Source organism: Lontra canadensis, unplaced genomic scaffold, assembly GCF_010015895.1.
Source record: "Lontra canadensis isolate GAN:19392208 unplaced genomic scaffold, GSC_riverotter_1.0 scaffold13, whole genome shotgun sequence".
Classification (NCBI taxonomy): Eukaryota; Metazoa; Chordata; class Mammalia; order Carnivora; family Mustelidae; genus Lontra; species Lontra canadensis.
In genome coordinates, this window is record NW_022631007.1 from 25,367,887 (window position 1) to 25,393,134 (window position 25,248).

The 25,248-nt window shown below is 40.5% G+C and overlaps 1 protein-coding gene across 3 annotated transcripts in view; it reads left to right on the top strand.

Moving 5' to 3' along the window:
- The window catches only part of GPD2 (glycerol-3-phosphate dehydrogenase 2), a 143,100-nt gene that overhangs the window by 14,773 nt on the left and 103,079 nt on the right, over nucleotides 1-25,248 (top strand). For 2 of the 3 annotated variants that reach the window (XM_032857847.1, XM_032857845.1), the window contains exon 2: nucleotides 24,366-24,475. In XM_032857847.1, coding sequence (XP_032713738.1) covers nucleotides 24,374-24,475 — 102 coding nt within the window. In that variant the 5' untranslated portion in view covers nucleotides 24,366-24,373. Of the gene's footprint in view, nucleotides 1-21,995; nucleotides 22,036-24,365; nucleotides 24,476-25,248 lie in introns of those variants that run through there. The other variant, XM_032857846.1, reaches the window with a different exon arrangement.

A 25,248-nucleotide genomic window follows, 5' to 3' on the forward strand; every position in this document is an offset into this window, starting at 1 on the left:
ACTGATAGTGGAAAAATGGAAGGGTCAATGGACTGGAAAGCCAGATAATGCCAATAAGATGTTGGGATGGAAATACCAGAATAGATGAGCTGGAGATAGAGAAGGTAGTGGTTACAGTGTGGGATGCTTGAAGCTGACGTCTCCAAGCTGGTGCAAGTAATCGTGAAGCCAAATCCAGGGTTATGGCAGGGAGGGTCATGGCTGAGGCAGCATCAAAGAGATCATCAGAGGTGCGGTAATGTAGGAATCCGGGCTTCCATGTAGATGCAGAAGACAGCAACGATGAGGACACTTACGTCTGGAAAGGAAACAGCCGGGTGCTTAGGTGCAGTAGATGGGGGAGCCACAGCAAGAAGGGGTAATAGGTGATAAAATCTAAGGACATGAACTTCAAAATAGGTAAGATTTGAATGAGGACAGGGAACTTGGAAGGTGAGCTGGATGGACATTTAGTTCATCTGCAGACTAGGGGATTTTTAAGATTGGATCAAATTCTTTACAACTTAAATGGAAGGAGCCTAACTTTTGTAAGCCTTAGGTCTGGAGCAGCCTCCTGGGGGCCTTTGAGGAAGATAGACATTAACTCTTTAATCACTTAATCATTGGAATGTCCCAGGAAAGGGGCTAGTTATCACCCAGTTCAGAGGTGTTTGATATTTTAGCCTTAGGTACAGACATTCCTGTTTATACTGGTGGAATATCAGACTTAAATGTGAGGGTATTAACAGTCACCTCTTGACGGGATGCTAGGAAAATGGTGTTAACTGGCTTCAGCCTTCAAAGTTCAGGTTAAATCTTGCCTTCTCCAAGTTTTTAGAACCTTCAGAGGAGGGGGCATTGTGGTGTGTGCTGAGGGTAGAGTTTGAGTTCAAGAGACAGTGGGAAGGAGGAAGGGCTGAGAAGGTGAGAAATGGGGCAGACTGGGCTTCTGGTGATGAGCAAGGAATAGAGGATTGTGCAGCATGCTAGGATTGGTTGGTCTCCTTGGTGTCTCAGGGGAGGCTGGGTGCAGACGGTGTGGCAAGCGTAAGCAAAAGCCTCCTCAGAGCATCTGTAGGCATCTCGTGATGACTCAGTGGCCAGCTGGAAACAAAGGCCTCCTTGGGGACTGCTTACAAGTGGCCGGAAGCATCAGGGGCTCTGAGGACCTCTTCAAGCCCAGATGGTGGTGTAACCCCTGGGGAAGTGCCTTCCATTATGTGGCAGAAGCTAAAGAGTGCTGCTTCGGGGGCAATCATTTTAGCAATTTTTCCTCCAAAGCATATTCAAACTCTGTACTTTCCACTCCATGGTCACTGTCTTTGGTTTAATTTGGACCCTTAGGGGTTCGTGTCTGGATATTCACATCCAGTCTCCTGATGTCCTGCTCCCAGGATTTCCCTGCTCCCAGACTTATGTCCTTTTACGTTATCTCCAAACACTCCTTCAGGGAAATGGAATGGGAGAACGGTGTTTTAAATTCAAATGTGATTCTATCTAAGCCTACTAGGAATGTTGTTAAGGATTCATATAACATGTATAGATTGACAAGCATAGTCTTTATAATGGAGTATGCAACCAATAAAAATGCTTAAAAGCCTTCCTTGGCAATCTGTTGCCTACTGGAAAAGAGCCAAAATCCTTTGAGTGACATGTAAGATCTCCAAAGATGCCCCCCTGCTTGTCCATATGGTCTCCTCACCTCCTCACTTAGGATTCCTGCATATTGCCCTGTGCTCTAGGCATACCACACCCCCTTATTCTTGAAAATACAGTAGTCATTTGTACCATCATATCTTTGCTCATGTTCACCTGAGACCTGGTGAACCTTCAACATTTGAGTTAATTATTGCTTTCTATACAGCCTGCCCTGATGATATTCCCTACCGTGGATAATGACTCACCTAGCCCCTTGTCCAAGCCTTACTGGTATCACTGGTATTTGTTTTAGAATCTTCTTCTCTAAGCTATGCATTCCTTAAAGGCAGAAACCATAAATGATGGTTTTTTTTTTTTACTCACAGTTTATTTTATTTATTTTTTATTTACTCACAGTTTAATATACTAGGTGCCCAATGAATGTTTGTTGAATAAATGAAAGTTCAGTACCTGTATGAGTTTACATATTGCCTTTCTGTTGTGAAACCTACATTATATTTTCCTGTATCCTTTTTTGCTTTCCTTCAGCAGTGGAGGCGAATTTTTAGATGAAGCAGAAGGTGAATGCACAAGAGAACTGGTGGCTGTGAGGTTAGTTAGGATGGGAGGAAGATGTCGTCCTGTGTTCTTTTTCTTTTACACGGTGAATCTTTTTTCCTTAAGTTATCCAGTGATTTTGTTCACCACTGTCATCGTTTTGCACCAGGTTGTAATTATTAATGTTTTTAGTTGCACACTCCAAGGAATACGGACACCAAACCAACTCGGTTTTGTGGTAGTGTTTAAGCATGGTTGGTCAGGCAGTTTCCAGTGCCCACTTGCAACTTCGCAATTGGTGTGTGGAGCCTTTGGGAGCCTTGATTAAAATGCCCAGTTCCTTCTGGGACTCTTCAAACCTTGGTTTCCTTCATCCTAGCAAAGTAACTGATTACTTACACATAACAAAGAAACAAGAGAATGTAAACCAGATATCAAGAGTAAAAGCCTATCGAGTAAAGGGTGGGAAGGGCACGTGTGAAGTGTGAGGTGAGGTGGTGTCACTCCTGAGTGTAGACGGGAAGGAATGGTGGAGGGGGTACAGCAAAGGTGCATAGAAGAGCAGTGGAGGAGTCTCAGGGGGATGGAGGGGATTCTGTGTGCATGAGTAAATGTGGTTCGGGGAATGTTGAGCATGGCTGGTGTGCGTTGAATGAGTGACCAAAAAAACCTGAACCCTTTCCCCAAGCTCTTGCTGTAAGGTTAACCAAAAATATGGTACATATTTTTACATCCTGAAATCCAGACCATCATCCTAGAAGGAATACATTCTTGAGAAATATCTCCTTCCTTCCTTCCTTCCTTTCATTCATTCATTCTTTCTTTCTCTCTCTCTTTCTTTCAAGATTTTATTTATTTGAGAGAGGGCACAAGCAAGAGAACACACGCAGGGGAGCAGCAGAGTGAGAGGGAGAAGCAGGCTCCCCGCTGAGCAGGGAGCCTGGTGTGAGCCTGATCCCAGGACCCTGGGATTGTGACCTGAGCTGAAGGCAGACCCTTAACTGACTGAGCCACCCAGGCACCCTGAAATATCTTTATTCCTTGAAAAAATATTAGACTCTGAGATTGTTGTGATAGAATTTTGCTTTATATTAGTATCTTCTGTGAGGTAGATGGTGTTCAGGGTTTGTGATAGGGCCAGAAAGTAATTTCTCACCTCCCTGAACTAAATGTGAATACCAAGAAGTATTCTGAATAGAGGACAAAAAAACACTCTTGTGTTTTGGGTCAAAGTTGACTTGAGTTAACTCAGTGACTTGGGTTAACTCAGGTCACAAACCTTTGATCAGGCCCCTTCCAGGGAATGTTCTAAATGCGTGAACTGAAGGACTGGGAAGAGCTGTAAGAACACATGTGATTGGAGCCTGATCTAAATGGAAGAGCCTCTGCCCCACTGTGGCCTCTATAACAGGTAACCCTTGGCCTGGAATTAGATCTGCATTAGGTGCTAGGCTTTAGAGGGTTTTATTTTTGATAGAACACTTAATAAATATCAAGATGCCTTCTATTCAAGGGCACGTTTATCTTGGGAAGAGATGCTAGAGATATGGGAAGAGGCCTACCTACAGTGTTTTCAGGGAGGTGATGGGATTCATTTCCCTAGTCTTTGAGTCTTAAGTGCATTTGCTTGGTCAGAGTCAAGTGCTGCTTAGGCCACAGCAGGGGGATGACCCCGTGTAGACTGGCTGTTTTTGTCCTTTCCTCTAACCAGTCTTCTCTGTCACTCCAATTTGGCCCTGCACATGTGGGAACCCATTGTAGGTGCTCAGTAATATTATGTATTAGCAAGTGAGAGTTGTTGGTCATACATGTATTTTTACATCTCACTTACATTATCTCAATTCTTAATCTAACTCGTGACATAGATGAGATTTTTATGGATGAGAAGGCTGAGGCTTGCAGTCAGGCACACATCTAGGAAGTGGCTCAGTTGGAATGCAGATCAGTCAGTGCTCTCTGATTCAATGTCTCCGATGGCCCTGACACCAACTGCCTTCTGCAGAGAATATTCTCCTGACTGGTCAGCAACAGCATTTGTATATGCCAAGGACAGCACCCTGTCACTAGAAGGACACAGGACACAGGGCATTAGCAGTATTCCTGCATGTGGCCACTGAATTGTCACAGGGCGGGGAGCGGTGGGGAAGGTTGGCCGCGGAGGTCCTTTCTCTGTGTCTGTGGCCTTCCTTCAGGGCCTGGCACCATGGAGCCCCCCAACGGGTGTGTTGTTGGCTGAAGAGATTCTACCCTGACAGAGTTCAACCCTGGGGCACACCAAGTTCCAACATTAGGATTAGCTTTGCAGTCATTGGCTTGATGAGTTGCTGGGATTTCTGATGTTGTGTTAAACTTTAAATCCTTGAGAGGATGTACTATGAAATAACTAAAAATTCAAGACTAGTTTAGGTGTAGTTTCACTCAGGCTTAAATAGTTATGGTGTCAGATGCTTAAGACAGATTCATTCTAGTTAGGGTGGAGACTGTTCTTCAGAATAAGGTAGACAATCCTGTGACAGTATACAGTTGTTGCTTCAAGATTCCTAATAAATTGTAAAGGCGAGGTATTTTTTTTCCTTTCTTTGTCTGGGTCTTTTACTCTCTAGTTCATTAAAGATGAGAAAAGTTGTGTAACACAAAAATCACTCAAGTAATGATCAGATGATATGGGATTTAGTCAAATGTCAGCTCTCTGTCTGCCTGGTGCTCTTTAGAGTTCTCTTTCTTTCTCTCTCCCTCCTCTCCCCTCCCCTCCCCTCTCCCTCCTCCCCTTCCTACGCTTCCCTTCCCTTCCTTCCTTCCTCTTTCACATATACAGTTTTATTTCTCAATAGAAGAATAATACATGCTCATCTTAGAAATTTTGAAAATGGTGCACACAAGGAAGAAAAGTAAAAAATGACTTGCAACTCTCCCATTCAGAGATGAGAATGTAAACATGTTTGGATATATCCTTCTAGTCTTTGTGTGTGTGTGTGCACACACATGTGCACACATATACTTTATTTTTTCACACATATACTTTTTTTACTTTTTATTTCAATTTTTTATTCACATTTTAGTTAACATATATAGTAAAATTGGTTTCAGGTGTAGAATGTAGTGATTCATCACTTAAATACCACACCCAGTGCTCATCACAAGTGCCCTCCTTAATGCCTGTGACCCATTTAGAGCATCTCCCCTCCATCAACCCTCAGTTTGTTCTCTATAGTTAAGAGTCTCTAATGGTGTGTCTCCCTCTCTGTTTTCATCTTATATTATTTTTCCTTCCCTTCCCCTATGTTCATTGTGTTGTTTCTTAAATTCCACATGAATGAAATCATATTTGCCTTTCTCTGACTGACTTCTTTCACTTAGCGTAATACCCTCTAGCTCCACCCACGTTGTTGCAAATGGCAAGATTTCATTCTTTTTGATGGTTCAGTAATGGTTATATATATATACATATATATACATATATATACATATATATGTATATATATATACCACATCCTCTTTATCCATTCGTCAGTCGATGGACATTTGGGCTCTTTCCATAGTTTGGCTATTGTTAATAGTGCTGCTATAAACATTGGGGTGCATGCACCCCTTCAAATCAGGATTTTTTAATTCTTTAAAAATAGAATTTTTAAATTCTTTAGATAAATACCTAGTAGTGCAATTGCTGGGTCATGTGGTAATTCTATTTTTGAGGAACCTCCATACTGTTTCACAGAGTGGCTGCACCAGTTTACATTCCCACCACAGTGTAAGAAGGATCCCCTTTCTCTGCATCCTCACCAACATCTTTTGTTTCCTGAGCTGTTAAATTTTAGCTGATCTGATAGATGTGGGGTGATATCTCATGGTGGTTTAGATTTTTATTTCCGTGATGATGAGTGAACTTGAGCATTTTCATGTGTGTGTTAGCCATCTGAATGTCTACTTTGGAAAAGTGTCTGTCTATTCATGTCTTCTGCCCATTTCTTAACTGGATTGTTTGTTTTTTTGGTGTTGAGTTTGACAAGTTCCTTATAGATTTTGGACACTAACCCTTTATCAGGTATGTCATTTGCAAATATCTTCTTCCACTCCGGTTGGTCATCTTTTAGTTTTGTTGATTATTTCCTTTGCTGTGCAGAAGCTTTTTATCTTGATGAAGTCCCAATAGTTCATTATTGCCTTTGTTTTCCTTGCCTCTGGAGACATGTCTACTAAGAAGTTGCTGCAGTGGAGGTCACAGAGGTTGCTGCCTGTGTTCTGCTCTAGGATTTTGATAGTTTCCTGTCTCACATTTAGGTCTTTCATCCAATGGTCCAGTTTCATTCTTCTGAATGTGGCTGTGCAATTTTCCCAACACCATTTGTTGAAGAGACTATCTTTTTTCCACTGGATACTCTTTCCTGCTTTGTCGAAGATTAATTGACCATAAAGTCCAGGGCCCATTTCTGGGTTTTCTATTCTGCTCCATTGAGCATGTGTCTGTTTTGGTGCCAGTACCATACTGACTTAATACTGTCTTGATGACTATAGCTTTATAATATATCTTAAAGTCTGAAGTTGTGATGCATCCAGCTTTTCTTTTCTTTTTCTTTTTTTAAATGATTTTATTTGAGAGAGAGAGAGCAAGAGTGAGAGAGAGCAAGCAGGCAAGGGACAGAGACAGAGCAAGAGAGAGCTTCTCAAGCAGACTCCATCAGAGTCCAGAGCCCTATATGGTGCTTGATCTCATGACCCCGAGATCATGACCTAAGCCAAAATCAAGAGTCAGGCACTTAACCGACTGAGCCACCCAGGTGCTCCTGGCTTTTGTTCCTAAGATTGCTTTGGCTATTCGGAGTTCTTTGTGGTGCCATACAAATTTTAGGATTATTTTTTTCTAGTTATGTGAAAAATGCTGGTGGAATTTTGATAGGAGTGCATTAAATGTGTAAATTGCTTTGGGCCATATGGACATTTTAATATTTTCCTTCCAATTCATGAGCATGAAAAGTTTTCCTGTTTCTTTGTGCCCTCTTAAGTTTCTTTCATAAGTGTTTTATCATTTTCAGGGTATAGATATTTTACTTCTTTGGTTAGGTTTATTCTTAGGTATCTTATGGCTCTTGGTGCAGTTGTAAGTGGGATCAATTCCTTGATTCCTCTTTCTGCTGCTTCATTATTGGTGTATAGAAATGCAACAGATTTCTGTATGTTGATTTTATATCCTGTGACTTTGCTGACTTTTTGTATCAGTTACAGCAATTTTTTTGTGGAGTCTTTCAGGTTTTGTACATACAATATCATGTGATCTGAGAATAGTGAAGATCTGACTTCTTCCTTGCCAGTTTGGATGCCTTTTATTTCTTTTTGTTGTCTGATTGTGGAGGCTAGGACTTCCAGTACTATATAAAATAACAATGGTAAGAGTGGACATTCTTTTCTTTTCCTGACTTTGGAGGATGATATTAGCTGTCACACATGTACTTTAAAACAGAAATACAGACACCCACACAGAAATTCTGTCATATCTACTTTTTTCTCTTCATAATTAATTTTTACTTGTCTATTACCCTATCTCTATCCAGAGTGTAATTTAACCCAGAAAGAATTAATTTCTAAGCAATGAAGAAATTCTAGAATGTTTAACTTATTTAGGCTGTCCTCTTATATCCAGAATTTTCTTCACTTTATTATAATTATTACCAGCATAAACATGTTGTGTTTTCAAGTCATAGTGGGGTAAAAGGATGTTGATGGCAGTCATTCGGTTGGCAGGGTGAGTGATCTTCTCCCATTTTCCAGTATGGATGGGGAAAATGGCAGGAGGCCCTAGAGAGCAATAGGGCCAGAGTTATGGGATCTAGCAGTGCCATGAAAAAGGAATGTACAGACAATGTCAGTCTTCTGTGGGGGAAATTGAAGTCCAGAAAAGTCAGGTGGCTTTATTCAGGCTGAGATTGTCATAGGGTTGGGGCGTGACTTGGGTTGCTAAGCACCCATTCTGTGATTGCCCCAGAGCCCTCAGCTGCCCCAGTCTGGGAAAAAAAACATGCTGCTGGCAGATGCCAAACTAATGACCCAGGGGTTGGCATAAGTGCACTGGGTGAGGTCAGGACTGAAGCTCGCTGCGTTGATGTTGGAACCTGGAGTTTTGACAGGAATCCTATTATAAATGGTATTTTGTGAGTCCCTTGCCTTCTGACTGCCTCATGGTAAGAACACAGGCTCAACCTGTGGACTAAATTTTTTGGATTAACTTTGGGTTACGCTTAACATTATCTCAAAATTTATGGTTGAGAAGAGGCTGTTGAGCATAAATTGCTAACGTGCTCTGCTGATTTCCATCCACTGTGAGATTTGACTGACAACAGTGCGAGCCTAACCCACTGGGGTCTGGTGAATTACATTTGCTCAGCCAGAGTGTTTCTTGAGCTGGAATTGAAATGCATGGCCCTTTAGTTTCCAGTGTGATGCCAACACTCAGACAATTGACTTTTGCTCTTCAGTCTCCAGCAGGGGGAATATTATGAAATAAAATGGGGAGAGGCCAGGCATCCTCAAGATTTAAATCCATAAATATAAATAACTGTAATTAATCATATGCCATCTCTCTTGTCTATTAAACCTATACTCAGTGGGTCAGTAAGTTTCACAGAGCTCTTTAGCTTCCTGCCTGTGGTTGGTGATAAATATCCCGGGTGCCTCAGCTTGTTGAGATGTGACCCGGGGTTCTTTTCCAACATGGGTCCAAAATCAGTTCAAGATATAATGAGTTGTGGGGAGGGGGGAAGTCACCTGCAAAATATCCTAGCCAAGGGGGAAGAGAAATATAAAAAAAAAAAAATTGTCTAGTGTTGGCATTTGAGAGGCTCTTTCAGTTGACACTCTCTGGCCTTTGTTATCAGCTTGCTAGACTGAGGTTATGGAACAGGCTTTCAAGTGTGTAAGTTCAATAGATATTTATATTCAAGATTATCCCTGAAGTATTTGTTTTCCTGTTACAGAATACTGTTTTTGATTGTGGTTTACATTTTTTAGTGTTTTCTCATGTGATTTATTAACTCTTCCTTTCTTTCTCTCCATTTTCTCCTTTTTTCCTACTTTCATCTACTCATTATGATGTCCTTAAGAAGAAATGACTGCTGTAGAGGGGCCTGGGTGGCTCAGTCAGTTAAGCCTTTGATTTCTGCTCAGGTCGTCATCTCGGGGTCATGGTCTCAGGGTGAGATCGAGCCCCCCCACACTGTGCTCCATGCCCTGTGAGGGGTCTGCTTGAGATTCTTTCTCTCTGTTCCTCCCCTCCACTTGCACATACTCTCTCTTTCTCAAATAGATAAATCTTTTTTTTTTCCCCAAAAGATTTTATTTATTTATTTATTTATTAGAGAGAGAAAGAGAGGGTGGGAGCAGAAGGAGGAGCAGAGGGAGAGAATTTCAAGGAGGCTCCCCTCTGAGTGGAGAGCCTGACTTGGGGCTCCATCTCACCATCCTGAGATCAGAACCTGTGCCAAGATCAAGAGTTGGAGGCTTAACAGGCAAATAAATCTTGAAGAAGAAGAAGAAGAAGGAGGAGGAGGAGGAGGAGGAGGAGGAGGAGGAGGAGAAGAAGAAGGAGAAGAGGAGGAGAAGAAGAAATGAATGCTTTTGCTTTTATTACCCTAAAAAGCTCCAGTATGGAAAGAGTTGATCTACCTCCCCCCTCCACCTGACCCCACCCGTAATTTCCACTGTACTGTTGGACTTCTATTGATTTTTCTATTTCTGTCTTGTCAGAATAGATATCTTGCTAGGAGGAAGTCATATGTGACTCAGCATATCTGGTCCTCTGACCTCATTTGGAACTCACGGCCCACACCATTCACTGTGCTGCAGCCACAGCAGCCTTTCCGTTTCCAGCAGAGGTCAAGCTCGCACATGCTTAGAGTCTTTGCATGCCTGTTCCCTCTATGAGGAAGGCCCTTCTCTTGGATCGCTGGGTGGCTGGCTCTTCCAACTGTTTGGTTTTTGCCAAATCACCTCCATGAACATTCTGTCTAGTGTAGATTCCTCATATCCAAGTCACTCTCTCACCTAATATTACATCTTCTTTTCTTTCCTTTTCTTTTTAAGATTTTATTTATTTATTTGAGAGAGAGAGTGTGTGTACCTGTGAGAGAGCATGAGCAGGGGGAAGGAGGAGTGGGAGAAGGAGAAGTAGACTCCCTGCTGAGCAGGAAGCCTGACGGGGGGTGAGGGGGTGGAAGGGTGGAGGGGGTGATGCTCGATCCCAGGATCCTAAAATCATGCATGACCTGAGCCAAAGGCAGATGCTTAACCTACTGAGCCAACCAGGCGCCCCTCCATCTTATTTTCTGCACAGCACTTGTCATTTTCAAAATACTCAATTCTCTTACAGTTGTTTATTTGTTGTTTCCCCCGGTCCATCAGAGCAGAGGAATTGCCAGCCCCTGGAGCAGTGCAATGAATCTAGCAGGCATTTAGTTAATCCCCGTTGATCACATGTTACAGGAGTGAAGGCCCCTCCTTTCATCTTCCTTACTTGGATGCATCCTTCAATGATACTTTCCTGACTCTTTGTTGAACTCTTGCTTTTTTTCTTGGAGTGCACAGTTTTCATCTATTGCTCACCAACAAAAACTGTACTTTTTCATAAGCCAGTCACTAACAGGGATTTTTAAAGTTGTTTTTTTGTTGTTGTTGTTTTTTGTTTTTTTTAGGAGTATCATTTAGATTCCTTTTTTAACCATTTATTTATAAACTTTCATTTAAATCCAAGAGAGTACAGAAAAACATTCTAATTGTTTCCAGAGCAGAAGCAAACAGGTTTGCCACAATTTTTTTTTCAAGATAATGTGGATTTGTTCAGATGAGGCAGAACTGAAATACTAATTTTTTTTTCCTAATCTTGGACTATGTACTTGTATCTGATTGGAAATTCTTCATCTTCGTAACAGACTAGGGCAGTTTGTGTCGGTTCACGTACTGTGTGCAACAACCTTCAGAAATTATCTGGTGAGCAATATTGGCCTAGAACATAGGAAGGAATGGGGAGAAAGGCCCTTGGATAGATAGAGCCAGAATGTTGAAAATCTAAAGCTGAAATGCTAATAAGTTGTTCCTTTTTCCTTTCTCAGAGTTATTTATTGGTATATTTTTTAAAGATTTTATTTATTGATTTGACAGAGAGAGATCACAAGTAGACAGAGAGGCAGGCAGAGAGAGAGAGAGAGAGAGAGAGAGAGAGAGAAGCAGGCTCCCTGCTGAGCAGAGAGCCCGATGCGGGGCTCGATCCCAGGACCCTGAGATCATGACCTGAGCCGAAGGCTTAACCCACTGAGCCACCCAGGCACCCCTACTTATTGGTATTTTAAGCATAGTTTTAGCTAACTTGGTTCTCATTTTTCTGACCACAGTGGTAAGAAGTTAGAAGTGAGCTGGAGTGCTCAAAGATCTAAAGGGAAAATTACCATTAATCTGATAGTTTGGAAGAAACAGGAAAACTGGTATAAAGCAGATAGAGGCAGAATTCAAATGGGAACAGTCTGTGGCTTCCAGCCACTTTAAGTAAAGAGGTTAATGCTGTTGTTCCTTTTACTGTTCCTGAGGGCATCGCCCTTACAGCATAGTCTGATATACATAGGGATGGCTCTAAGTCGTCAATAATTGAATTCATGGTTAATACATTCTTTAGGAAGACAAAGTGTGACTTGCATTTTTGAAATATTCTAATTGGAAATAGTTTCGACTTTTTTTTTTTTTTTCCTTAACTGTGAACTTCACTCAAAGCTCTTAGAAGGAAGGGATTTTCATGTTTGTTCTCGGCTGTATGTTCAGTGCCTGGCACATGTTAGGTGATCAGTCAATAATTCCTGAATGAAAGAATGAATGCAAGCTTTAATCATCCAATGACAAAATAAATCGGACATCAAGATAGTACCACCTTTAATGCATAAAGGTGTTTTTCCTGTACCTACTGAAAGACGAGCAAGCATAAAAGAATATACATGTGAAGTTAAAACAGCTCTGGACATTTTCAAAGATACTTCATTTATAGATGGAGCAAGAATCCACAAATTCAGATGATTTGCCTGACTTCACAAAGCAAGTTACAGGTAGAGACAGAATAGCAAGGCAAGTCTCCTCAGCCTTGCCTTCTGGAATATTCTTGGTGATTTTCTTTTTCTGTCTGGTGTTTTGATAATTAAAAGAATATAGAAGTTTGCTGTTGTTGTGTTTTTGTTTCTTTTCTTTTCTTCTTCTTCTTCTTCTTTTTTTTTTTTAAGCAATAGAACCTTGGAGAGAATATTGAGTAGAACCCTTTATCTTCTTTTGTGCAGGCTACTAAATTTTAGACTGTCAGATGCTAGGGTAGCAGCTGAGTAATGTTGGTACACAGTATCGCATGCACAGTGACTAGGCTTGTTTAGAGTCTAGGACTTGAATGCATTCCGCCTGAGTGTGTGCCAGTCCTTTTAAAAAAGAAAAGAAAAACCTAAATAGGAGAGCCTTGAGGAGGATCCCTTATTCAAATGGGAAGAATAGGATCTTATGACCAAGACTGTTTTAGCCAAGAAGTCTGAGGTGGAAATACAAATTTGATTATTATTTTTGCATAGGTGAAAGAAGACCATCTTTTCCTTTTGAGGGGTGAGGGGATGGACATTTACAAAATGTTATATTACTTGTATTCCATACTTTTTTTTAAAGAAAGATTAATTACTGGTTTTAAAGATTAATTAATTATTAATTTATTTGAGAGAGAGAGTGTGTGTGTGTTCACAGGCACACACTGGGTAGGGGCAAAGGGAGAGAATCCTCAAGCAGACTTCCCTCTGAGCAAGGAGCCCTAAGGGGGGACTCCACCGGGCTTGATCCCATGACCCTGAGATCATGACCTGAGCGGAAATCAAGAGTTGGCTGCCCACCTGAGCCACCCAGGCGCCCCTGTATTCCGTACCTTTTAAAGAAATTTTTGTTAGAAATATGAATTCTGCAATCTGCCTTTACTCTTGTCCAATTTTTATTTCCTTTAGGGTCAGACATTTTTAGGGAGTGTAATCACCAACCTTAAGAATACATGTTTATTTTGACTGTAGTATATCTTAGACTTCCTTTGCATCTAAGCTGTGTGTGTGTGTAATTTGACCCTTTGTTGATAGTTACATTTATACATGCAGTGGATTATAAAATGTGCAGGGGAGTGAATTTTAAATGCAAATTTCAACAGGCTGTCAGGTGGTGGGGTGTTGAGGGGGTGGGGAATGACTACAGGGTGTGCAAAGTGGTTGGCTTTATTTCCTGAGGATATTCTCAAGCTCAAGGAAACAGAGTAACTGGTATCCCTACCAAAACATACTTGGTCTCTGTTATAACTCCCTTCCATGTCTTGTTCATTAATAAAGCAGTAATACAGCTGTAATCAAATTTAGAACTGTTTTTTTTAACAATGTAAATAAATTAAATTAACTGAAATTATTGTACTATAACTAATTATCATAAAAATGAACAGTCATCATTTTTTATGAGCTCAGGATTTCATAAACTATCTTCAACAAGAATTTCCTAAAATGCATTCCTAATAACATGTATAATGCAATTGCAACTGGAACTTTTGAAAGAACTGGTGCATTTTCTCCTCATTTGGTGATAAAAATAATGAATAAAAGCTAAATAAATCAGTTGGCATCAGCATTTTGAAGTAAGAAAAAAAGCCAACTTTTTAAAGTTTTGTTTGTGCTTATTATATTTGAAGGCAGGTTGTCAAACATTCTATATCTGCGCTATTAAAAAAAAAAGTACAGGATAATGATCTTGAGTCTCTTTAAGATTTTCTCTGAGTCTTCAAGGAAAAGTGCCTATATTCAGTATATAGTGCTTCCTAATTTGGAATGCTGTATTTAGTAAAAATATAAGATATTGGAAAACAGCAAAAGAGATCTTTGATTAAGATCAGACAAATGGAAACTCAATCAGCTGAAACCCTTCTTTCTCTGAACATTTTACTTCACTGAAATTTTCTTAGGGTGTACTTCTTTTGACTGTAGAGTTAAAACCTTTATGTTCTTAAAACCTTTTCATTTGAGTCACAGTGCCTGTGCACTATTTTACAGCACCTAAGTCCTTTTAAAATACATTTATTTTGGTGAGGTAGATGGTGAGGTAGATGCTTTTTTATGAAGCGTATTGGGGTGTGTGTTCAAGAGCCATGATTGTGATGACTTTGTAAGGCTTTCGTTGTAGTGATAATAAATCTGGATGAGAGGCTTGGTATGTTTTAATATAAAAGCAGGTATTTTGAACCCTATTGTTTGGCATAGAATTTATTTTATAACAAAGGGTTATTTTTCTTGTCTTAATTCCCGAAGTAGATTTTGTAACAGCATGTGAAGTCTAAGAAACAGTTTATGCTGTTGAAGGAATGTGAACCATTTTTCTAACTCAACAATAGTGTTAGTAAAGGGGAAAAAAGCAGAAATACTATGGAAAGCACAGGACTAGTGTTGTCTGTTTGCCTAAAGAACTTCTTTTTCTTTGATTCATTGGTAACATTCTTTTTTCCTCCAGGCAGAATTAAAGTGTTTGTGTCTGCTGCACTCTTTTTAAGTGAGGATTTCTTATTATTGCTATGTAAATGCAAGTTTCTTTAGTGTCATACTAGGCATGTTATCCACTGAGTTCCTAAAACTGACCTGTGTCTTTATAAGGGATGGGCATTTGGGGGAAAGAACACTTCAGATTTTCACTTATGAGAGACATTTTATTTTATGCCTTTCAGGATTACCTTAAATTACATATATGGTAGACAAAGAAAATTAAAGATAGGATTTTATAACTCTAGGCAGAAATCTATTAACATGTCTAGGATGATAGAGAATATAGATTAATTTTGGTTTTAAAACGGATTTAAAATAGAAAACAAGTTCACTTGCACGAACTATTTCTTCATGATTTTTAAAAGCAGTTCTATGGAAAGCAAATACAATAGAAATCATTCAATTATGAATTAAACAAAATCATTTGCATTTAATGAATATGAATCTGTTATTGGCCGAGATGGACTTCATTGATTTCTTGTGATTTTATAGTTGAACCTCATGGAAATAAGGGAAAAGGGTCAAATTTGTGACTATACTACCAGTGTGCACTTTAGAATTGGCAGAAAACATAAATACGTAATATGGAAGTTGCCTTGGAAACACTAATTTTTTTTTTTAATTGAGTCTTACATAATAAATGAGGACTAGAGCGTGTCTTCTCGCATTACTCCAGGGCCCTCCTTCCTCTCTATATGTTTTCACTTCAGACAACTTTGTGAAATAAGTGCTTTAATTGGTTCTGGCTTTGCATACTAAGTTAAACAAAAATTGCACCCCAGAAGGATTCATGTAATAATGTTTGAGGCAAGTTTTTTTTTTTTTTTTTTTAAATAAACAGAGACTTTTAACTGGCTCACTTTAAATGGTTATTGACCTTCTTTTCTCTCTCTCTCTTTTTTTTCCCTTGTGCCTTTTGCTTACATTTCTTAGTCTCTGATTTGAACCCCTGAAGCCAGCTCACCCCTTTTCTGAGTCAGCTCCTCCTCTGTCAAGCTTCCAGACTCCTGCCCTCCTTAGAGCCTGCAGAATGGTCCTGAGCCAGCCTCTTTCTCTGTGTATTTGCTCCTAGAATGACCTGACTGACCCAAAGGCTGGTGGAGAAGCGAGTAGGAAGCTTTTCCAAAGTAGTTTCTGATTGGAAGCTATGTGAACCAATATACACATAGCATTTGTCTTCTTCCATTTTCTCTTCGTTTCCTGATTTTGTTTCTCTTTTGTCTGCATTGAGATACTCTCCCTTTCTTAAGATTTTCCCCATCCTTAGGGTTGAGCCCTTCTGGCATGGGATTTCCTGGGGAAGTTGATTGGAAACAGAATTGCATGGAGGACATTAGGAGACATTAAGAGAAGGAAGGGAAACCTGAAGGGGGTAAATCAGAGGGGAAGAGAAACCATGAGAGACTATGGACTCTAGGAAACAAACTGAGGGTTTTAGAGGGGAGGGGATTGGGGGCATGTGTGAGCCCTGTGGTGGGTATTGCATGGAGAACTGGGTGTTACATGCAAACCATGAAGCATGGAACACATCAAAAATGAATGATGTACCATATGGTGACTAACATGGCATAATAAAAAACAAATTTTAAAAGTAAATGAAAATGGTTACAAAACTAAAAAGAAAAAAAAAGAAAGAAAGAAAGAAAAGAAAAAGAAAAATTCCTTAAAGCGGTCGGGTGTGAGAGAGAGGGACAAAGCTGGGGTTTGGATGCTGCGCCCACAGTGTGTGACTGTGTTGCATTGGCTTCCTCATCAGCTACAGTCCAGAGTTTCGGATATCCAGAATCCGAAGATTCATTATATTTCTAACTTGCGTGCTTTTACTTGGTTCTTTCATCTACTTTGTTTTATCAGAACATTCTTCTTAGTGACTTAAGAAAAACCTTCTTGTTTGTTCTTTGATATTCTATTCGGCATATGTACTTTTTACAACTGTAGGTGGTCACTGTTCCTGTTGTGTTTGTTGCTTTTAAAATATGTATAAATATAATATTTTACATTTTATACACACTCATTCATTTATTTCCATTGAGATAATCTTTTGTGGATAACCCTTGGGTCCATTTCCTATGCAGTCTTGGCCCAAATCTTTCTTTTTTTTTTTTTTTTAAATTTTTATTTATTTATTTTAGTGAGAAGGATAGCAACAGATAGAGCACACAAGGGGGGAGGAGAGGGAGAAGCAGGCTCCCTGCTGAGCAGGGACTGAATCCCAGGACCCTGGGATCAGGACCTGAGCCAAAGACAGACGTGCTTAACCAACAGAACCACCCAGTCGCCCTGGCCTGAATCTTTTTGGAAAGTGTTTAAAGTAACCAAAAAAGGACAAATCCATCTTCAGTTTATGGATCATGGCTCCTCTCTATTTCCAGAGAACAGGCTGATGGGCCTGCAATGTTGATTATTTTGTTCATTTGTGTCTGGCAGCTTTCAAAATGCATGCTTGAGGGCTGACTCTGTTTCTGGAGAGTTCCATCCTCCTGTGTGAGACGTATGTGATACAGGCGCCTCTCTGCTTGGCTGGGGAGAGGGTGCGTTTGCAGGCAGGGTGCTGCTCCTTATCCCCACTGTGGAGTCAGCCTTGGGGAAAGAGAAGTACCTGGTGTGTTTTGTTCGTTACTTGGTGTGCCTGAACCAGGATGCACTTTCTTGTAGGGAAGTATACACAACATGTGATACGTCACTGACTGGAATAATAAAGGGTCTGCTTTGTTGAAAAGTGTCTAGTTTAAAGCACCCAGGAATCTTGACTTTTATAGGTAGAACTGGGCTACTGGTTGGGAAGGTGCTTTTGTACTCACTTCTTTCATTTTGCTGTGAACTTGCTGCCAAGTTCAGACGTCCTCTGCTGAGGCCAGCACCCTTGTCTTGTAAGATTCGCTTCTCCTGTAAGTCACTGAACTTGTGTGCAGGTGGACCTCGAGACCTGGTCTTCTGAGTTGTGCCGTTGTGCCTTCTGTGGGTTTGAAAAAAGTGTCATGCCTCAAAATAGATGAGGGGGTGGTTTTGCACACACAGCTACAAGGTAGGTGACCACACAGTCGAAGAATAAGGAGCTTCTTGCTACTTTTGGACCTGCATGTGCTTAGTTAGGTAAAGGACTTAGAGAAGTTAGCACAGGCTGTAGGTGGCCAGAAGGGCACGGAAAACCTTTACATCTTGCTGCATCTTGCTAGGGAACACATATCCCAAGGAATGTGAGCCTTGTGGTTGAAATTACTCTTCTAAAAAATGGTCTTTCAGCTATATTCCATGCATCCCGCCCTCACCCCTGCCCACATTAATAACAATTGCCTTTCCACACAAGAGACCAGAGGAGAGGAGAGTTTGTGAAAGTGAAGAGACCCAGGGCTCCTTCCACAGAGGAGTGATACATCCATTCAGATGGGGTTTATTTATGCTTTAATGAAGAGAGCGGCTGTAGGGTAGGGCAGGGAGAGGAGTTTGAGTACTCTACTTGGAAAATGCAGAGGCCAGGAAGCACGCTCTTGTTCTGGAATAACTTTGTGGGTGGCTGCTGAGAGGCCCCTCAGCCTTTCTCCATGGGCGCTCATTTCTTGTTTTTAAGTCTCAAGTGTGGCTGAAGTTATTCAAATGCATGATTTTACCTGGAGAGTAGCCTTGCTTCGGAATGGGAGGAGGCAGACATGGTGAGCGCCCGAGGACCATTTCAAACGGGATTTCACTGTTCTAGTCATTCTGTAATGGGAATCCTAAAAGGCAACTAAGAATTCAGTTTTGCCCGCTAAGTTGCAAGGTTAGCCTGAAGCATGGCTCAGCAAACCTCCGAGAAGCAGCCAATCCAGTTTTTGTTTGCCAGCCGCAAGTACCGTTTATCAGGTGGCAGTGCTAGGCGCAAGGTTCCCCCAACCACACCTTTAGCTCTGATGACTCTGGTGAGTTTGAGACCATCTTTTATTTTTTTTTATTTTTTATTTTTTTTAAAGATTTTATTTATTTATTTGACAGACAGAGATCACAAGCAGGCAGAGAGGCAGGCAGAGAGAGAGGAGGAAGCAGGCTCCCCGCTGAGCAGAGAGCCCGATGCGGGGCTCGATCCCAGGACCCTGAGATCATGACCTGAGCCGAAGGCAGCGGCTTAACCCACTGAGCCACCCAGGCGCCCCGAGACCATCTTTTAAACGAGTGCTTTCATTTTCTTCAGATAGGTATCTAGATGTGGAATTGCTGGATCTTATGGTAGTTCTAGGTTTTGTTTGGTTTTATTTTAAAGATTTTATTTATTTATTTGACAGAAAGAGAGAGAGCGAGCATGCATACAAGCAGTGGGGTGAGGGGCAGAGGGAGAAGCAGGCTCCCCGCTGAGCAAGAAGCCAGATATGGGACTTGGTCATGACCTGAGCCGAAGGCAGATGCTTAACCGACTGAGCCACCCAAGCATCCTTTTAGTTCTTTAATTTTTTTTTTTCTATGTTTAATTTTTTTGAGGAACAGCCATACGGTATTCTATAGTGGTTACCCCAATTTACATGCCCCCCCTGCGTGCACATGGGTTCCTTTTCTCACCTCATCAGCCCTGGTTCTCTCTCTCCCCCTCTCCCTCCCAGCCTGTATGTGTGTGTGCCTGTATGTGCATGGACATTGATATCTAATTGTGGTTTCCATTTGCATTTCCCTGGTGATGAGTGATGGTGAACATCATTTCACATGCATCTTGGGCATTTGTATGTCTTCTTTAGAAAAATGTCCGTTCATTCCCTCTGCCCATTTTTTTTCAACTGAATTGTTTGTTTTGCAAGTGAGTTGCATGATTTCTTTATGTGTTTTGGATATTGAACCTTACCAGATATGTGATTTGCAATATTTTCTCCCATTCTGTTGGTTGCCTTTTCATTTTGCTGATGGTTTCCTTTGCTGTGCAGAAGCTTTTTAGTTTGATGTAGTCCCACTTGCTTATTTTTGCTTTTGTTGCCTGCACTTTTGGTGTCAAATCCAAAAAATCATCACAAAGCAATGTCACGAAACTTACCCTGTTTTCTATGTTTTCTTCCAGCAGTGTTATGGTTTCAGGTCTTATATTTAAATCTTTAATCCATTTGAGTTTATTTTGGAATATGGTATAAGATAATGATCCTCTTTCTTTCTTCCTTCCCTCTCTCTTCCCTTTTTCCTTTATTTTCTCTCCTCTCCTCTCCTTTCTTTCCCTTTCCTTTCCTCTCTTCTTTTCGCTTTCCTTCTCTTTTCCTCTTTTCTCTTTTCTTTTCTTTGCATGTGGCTGTCCAGTTTTCCCAACACCATTTATCGAAGAGACTATTCTCAATGAAGAGACCCTTTCCTCATTGTATATTCTTGGCTCCTTTGTTAAAAATTAACTGACTATATATGCTTGGGTTTATTTCTGGGCTCTCTATTGATCTATAGGTCTGTTTTTAGTGCCAGTAAGTTTTTAGTGCTAATACCATACTCTTGACTAATAGAGCTTTGAAATACAGTTTGAAATGGGGAACTATGATGCTTCTAGCTTTGTTCTTCTTTCTCAGGATTGTTATTCAGGGTCTTTTGTCTATCAGAGTATTAATAACACTCAATATAGAGCAACTAGTTATAATACAGAGTTAAAAGACAGATTTTGATATTTAATTCTCCAAATTGATTGTAGGCACCTCGAGGGCAATCAATAAACTCATGGGTGTATTTAGTTGAGTACCTTTTTGTTCAGAATGTTTTAGTTGGGCCAGTGATCCTATTGCTAGAATTGGAGGACTGGCACTTGTCTGTGCAAATGCAGGAGCCAGTCCTGAGACAATATATATACAACTGAATTCATAGGCTATTAAATATGGACATCAGGCTATGATAACTAAGCTAATTTGGGGGCACCTGGGTGGCTCAGTTGGTTAAGCATCTGACTCTTGGTTTTGGCACAGTCATGATCTCGGGGCCTGAGATTGAGCCTCTCATTGGGCTCTGCACTCAGTGGAGAGTCTGTTTGGGATTCTGTCCTTCTCCCCCTGCCCATCTCCCTCCTCACACACTCTCTCAAATAAATAAATAAATAAATAAAATCTTTAAAAAAATAACAAAGCTAATTTTATTTCTGGGTGATTTTTCTACCTCTCATTTCTCACACTTCTAGTTGCAAAGGTTAAGATTTATCCATTTTTTGTTCTCTTTCTTTGCTAATTTCCCTGTTGCACTTCTGCTTAGATGGAAACAATCTTTCCTCTCTGCAGTCATTGTGAAAACTTTTCTCCTTATGATGGAATGTAAGTGGGTATACGTTTTAAATTTCTTTGGTTCAGCAGTAAAACGAAGTTCTTACATTACCATAGATATTTTGTCAGAGGCCTCTTCATTGCCTTAGGGAAACCCTAATGCCAAGGACTGTACTCATTGGGTGAGTGTTTGAGAATAGGGCTTCTTTTAGGAATAATAGCAAAACATGGTGTGGCCCTTGGGGAGAGGTTGTTATTTTGAGAGCAAAAGTCAGGGCAGAACCAATCAGTGGTTAAGAGTATAGACTAAGCTGTGGTTTTGTCACGTACTAGTCAGTGACGTTGGGCAAATCCCTTACTCCCTCTGAACCACAACTGCCTCTTTTACGAAATTAGGGTGTTGCGAGGGTGATATGAGCTGATGTATGTAGAAGTGAAAGCACAGTCCCTATTACCTAGCAAATACTCAATAAATGTCAACTGTTACCATTATGCCATTGATGATGATGATGACAACGACGATGATTATGATGATCTTAGGAGAGGCAGGTGAAATTGATTTTGTGCTTTTGTTTTTGAATGACCTGTGAGAGTGATTTATTCATCACAACTAGTAGGTGATCTTACAGATGGATTTGATTTCAATAGAAATAATGATCCCCTAAGCACAAGTTGTTTTATGAAATTACTGGGAAAAAGAAACTATATTGATTATAGTCAATATGATCACTAAGTCTGCAAAATAATACATTAATGCAGTTTTTCATTAGCACTAGTGGCTCATTGAGAAAACCCATGAAAATATCTCCATTAGTGAGTTTTGGTTTCAGAAATCAAATTGAAGCACTATGATCAGTTGAGCAGGGAATGCAGGGACCTGCACCATTGGAAAAACTATCTCCAGACTGAAGTGGCTGAGTGAACACGTCTGCTGAGACATTTTCTTGACTGTGTTACATGACATCCCTCAGCTGGCTTTGTTGATGTGTGGTATTCTTTGTGAGGTCATCAATGACATTACCAACAATTCAAAAGCAATGATACTGAGTTAAAGTCAATCAGCTACAAAACTCACAGCCAGGGGACCACAAGGCTGCTGTCTTTATGGGGCGGGCACATGCATTGTTTAGGTAAATCGAACTAGGTCTCTATTCTCTGTCTCTCATTGTCAGGGGAACCCCGTTAGCCTGGAGATAGCATGTTATCTCTGGACTGTTAGGGTTTCCACTGTTGTGTGGTAGACCTCCATGTGAACATGTACAAAAGCGTTAGGAATGGCAATGGTGGGCTATGACAGATGACTGCCTTCCAAGTTGGCTTAGTTGAGGTTTTCCGTATCAGAGCAACCTGGGACGTAAGGGTTTGCTTAGGGTTCACCAAATGATGAATGAAGGCCAGTAGCCATCATATATACCAATTGTTTTGCATAATTCAGGAAAGAGCGTACGTTTGATGAAGGTCCTGCAGCAGTAGAGAAACATATGTGTGTGAAATATTTTTTTCTGGTGATACTCTTAATAAAAAAAGACGAGTCTTAGAATTTATTAGTTTGTTAGAAGGAGTGAAGTCAGAGGAAAAATAAAATTTTCAGAAATGTCAACTTTTATTTTAGTAGAAAATTTATAGTATTCCAAAATGAATTTTCTATAGAGTCACAGTTATCAACTGCACTGAAATTCTTTGATTTAGTGTAGTTATGCTAATTCATCCTATATGGACCCAAACATTTTAACTGTACCATAATTTACATTAAGATACTATATGCTCTTTCTTATCCTAGGTTAAAACTGACTTCATATTAAACGTTTTCCTGAGTCATGAGATACTTGTAGAGTAAAGGTATGTTGTCCCAACAGGTCTGACCTCCACCCATTCAGGACAACAGGGTAGTGGCTTCCCTGTAAGATCTGGGTGTGCCAGCTGCTATGATTAATGAAAGCCCTAGGCAGGTCGAACTGATACTGAACAATAGCAACTCTACATTAGAACTGGCTTCTTCTTCTTCTTCTTCTTCTTTTTTTTTTTTTTTTTTTTAGGTGATCACACGGTGTTATCTTTTTTTTAGCTAAATAAAAGCTGGCAAGAGTTCTTTTGGTGGACTCTTCACTTTTATGTACTTTTATGTGTGTTATTTTCAAAAAAGTTAAAGGATATTGGAGCATTCAAAAAAACTTTTAAAAATGTAGTGATTCTAATAGTGGAAGTATACACGCACACGCACGTACACACACACATACACATATATGTTTCAAGGTGAAAAGGAAGTCAAGAGCTAACACAATATAAGACTTTATTTTAGAAATACATAGCAAGGGGCACCTGACTGTCTCAGTCAAGTTAAGCATCTGACTCTTGATTTCCCCGCCGGTAATGACCTCCGGGTTGCACTCTTCCCTGGACATGGAACCTGGTTAGGATTCTCTCTCTCCCTCTCCTTCTGTCCCTCCCTCCCTCCCTCCCTCCCTCCCTCCCAACTTTTTAAAAGATTTTATTTATTTATTTGGAGAGAGAGAACGATTCCTTCCTCTCAAGTGAGCAGGAAGAGGGGGTGGGGGGGCGGAGTGGGGAGGAAGGGAAGAAGGAGATGGAGAAGCAGACTCCCCACTGAGCAGGGAGCCCCACATGGGCCTGGATCCCAGGACTCTGGGATTATGACCTGAGACGAAAGGAGACTCTTAACAGATTGAATCACCCAGGTGCCACCCATCCCTCGATCTCCCTGAAACAAACAAACAAAACAAGTGCTTGCTATGGAGACTTCCCCCTTGAAATTGCGGTGCCATGCAACCCTAGCTAGAAGAAAACTTTTTTTTTTTAATTAAGTTCCCTTAATTACAGGAATTATAGCAGTCACTACGAATTATCTTCTGTCTCTTTGTGAAAGGATCAAGGCATGGTTTCCTTTGACTTTTAGTCTGTCAAGTGTAGATGCTTAAGGACAGGAATGCCCAAGTGTTGGCTCTTGGCTCAAGTGAGAGCATCATTGGGGGGAGCCCAGGAAGGGAGTTGTGCCACCATCTGAATTAAACCCGCACCAAAGAACCTGAAGTGAACGTGAGACTCACTGTCTCCATTAGTGACAGCTTTCCACTGTTCTCCTTGTGGAGGGGATTAGCAGTGGAACACGTTTTCGAGTAGAGAGTGCAGTTTTGTGAGTCACACAATACGGTTTCTTTTCATGACATTCTTGACTTTATCCTGTGTAAGTATCTTCAGTTGCCTCATACCTTGCTTTTCTTTCTTTAATTCCTGTCAGAAGGTGACTTTTATGTGGTCAGTTCCCTCATTTCCATTTTTTTATGTGTTGTTTTTGGCCCATGATAACGTCCTTATTTTATGTTTTGTTTTCTAGCTTAACATCGGTTCGGAATCTTGCAGGGTCCCTCTCTACCATGGGGATTGCTATCTGATAAAAATCCCAATTCACTTCTTTCTGTTTCCTTTTTGTTTTTCTTTGTAGGCTAAGAAATGGCATTTCAAAAGGCAGTGAAAGGGACTATTCTTGTTGGAGGTGGTGCTCTAGCAAGTGTCCTAGGCCTCTCTCAATTTGCTCATTACAGAAGGAAGCAAGTAAGTATTATGCATGTATTGGTTATACTATGAAACTTATATCTGTTAAAGAACTGCATTCAGGGCATGGGTGTGTGTTAATGGTTTTGTTTAGAAATTACTGTCTTGATCTGACCGACACTAATTTAGAATACTCCCTTAATGATTCTTGACTACTGTGTGTATATAATTTTTTAAAAAGTGAATTTCTTTATCAGAAAGCATTACATTACTTAGCTTCTATTTTGGCTCTCTGGTTTTAAGAGAGTGCCTCATTTCCGAAGGCCAGGTTTTGTTTATCTAGACTTCCTTGTCCAATTCATCCAAATTTCTGGATACCTTCTGTGTTCCTGCCAACAGTTTGTCTTACTAGAAGGTAGGCAGGCCTCTGAGACAGGAAATGGAAAAGGGCCTAGACAAAAGACCCAATGTTGACTCTCGGTTTTATTTCTGAAAGGTTTACTTACTCATGGAGCGTTACTTTATATTGGATCACGTCTTTAATGGGAGAAGGCCATGAAATGAGATTGGTATGAAGTTTCCAAATAATTTAAAGTGCTCAGTTTATTTTCATTTTTTTTTTTTCCCCTTTGCACTACAACTATGCCAAATGGATGTCAGGAAATTATTTTGGTCACTGCTTTTGTTCTTTTCAGCTTGAAATCCTGGCGGCCGCCTCAGTGGTCAGGATTACTAGTCTCCTGTTCTCCCTTCCCCGTGTCTCTAGGGTATTTTTCGCTATCAGCTCGATGGTATATTCCTGACTCAAAGACGGAGGAGGTAAAGGAATTGGG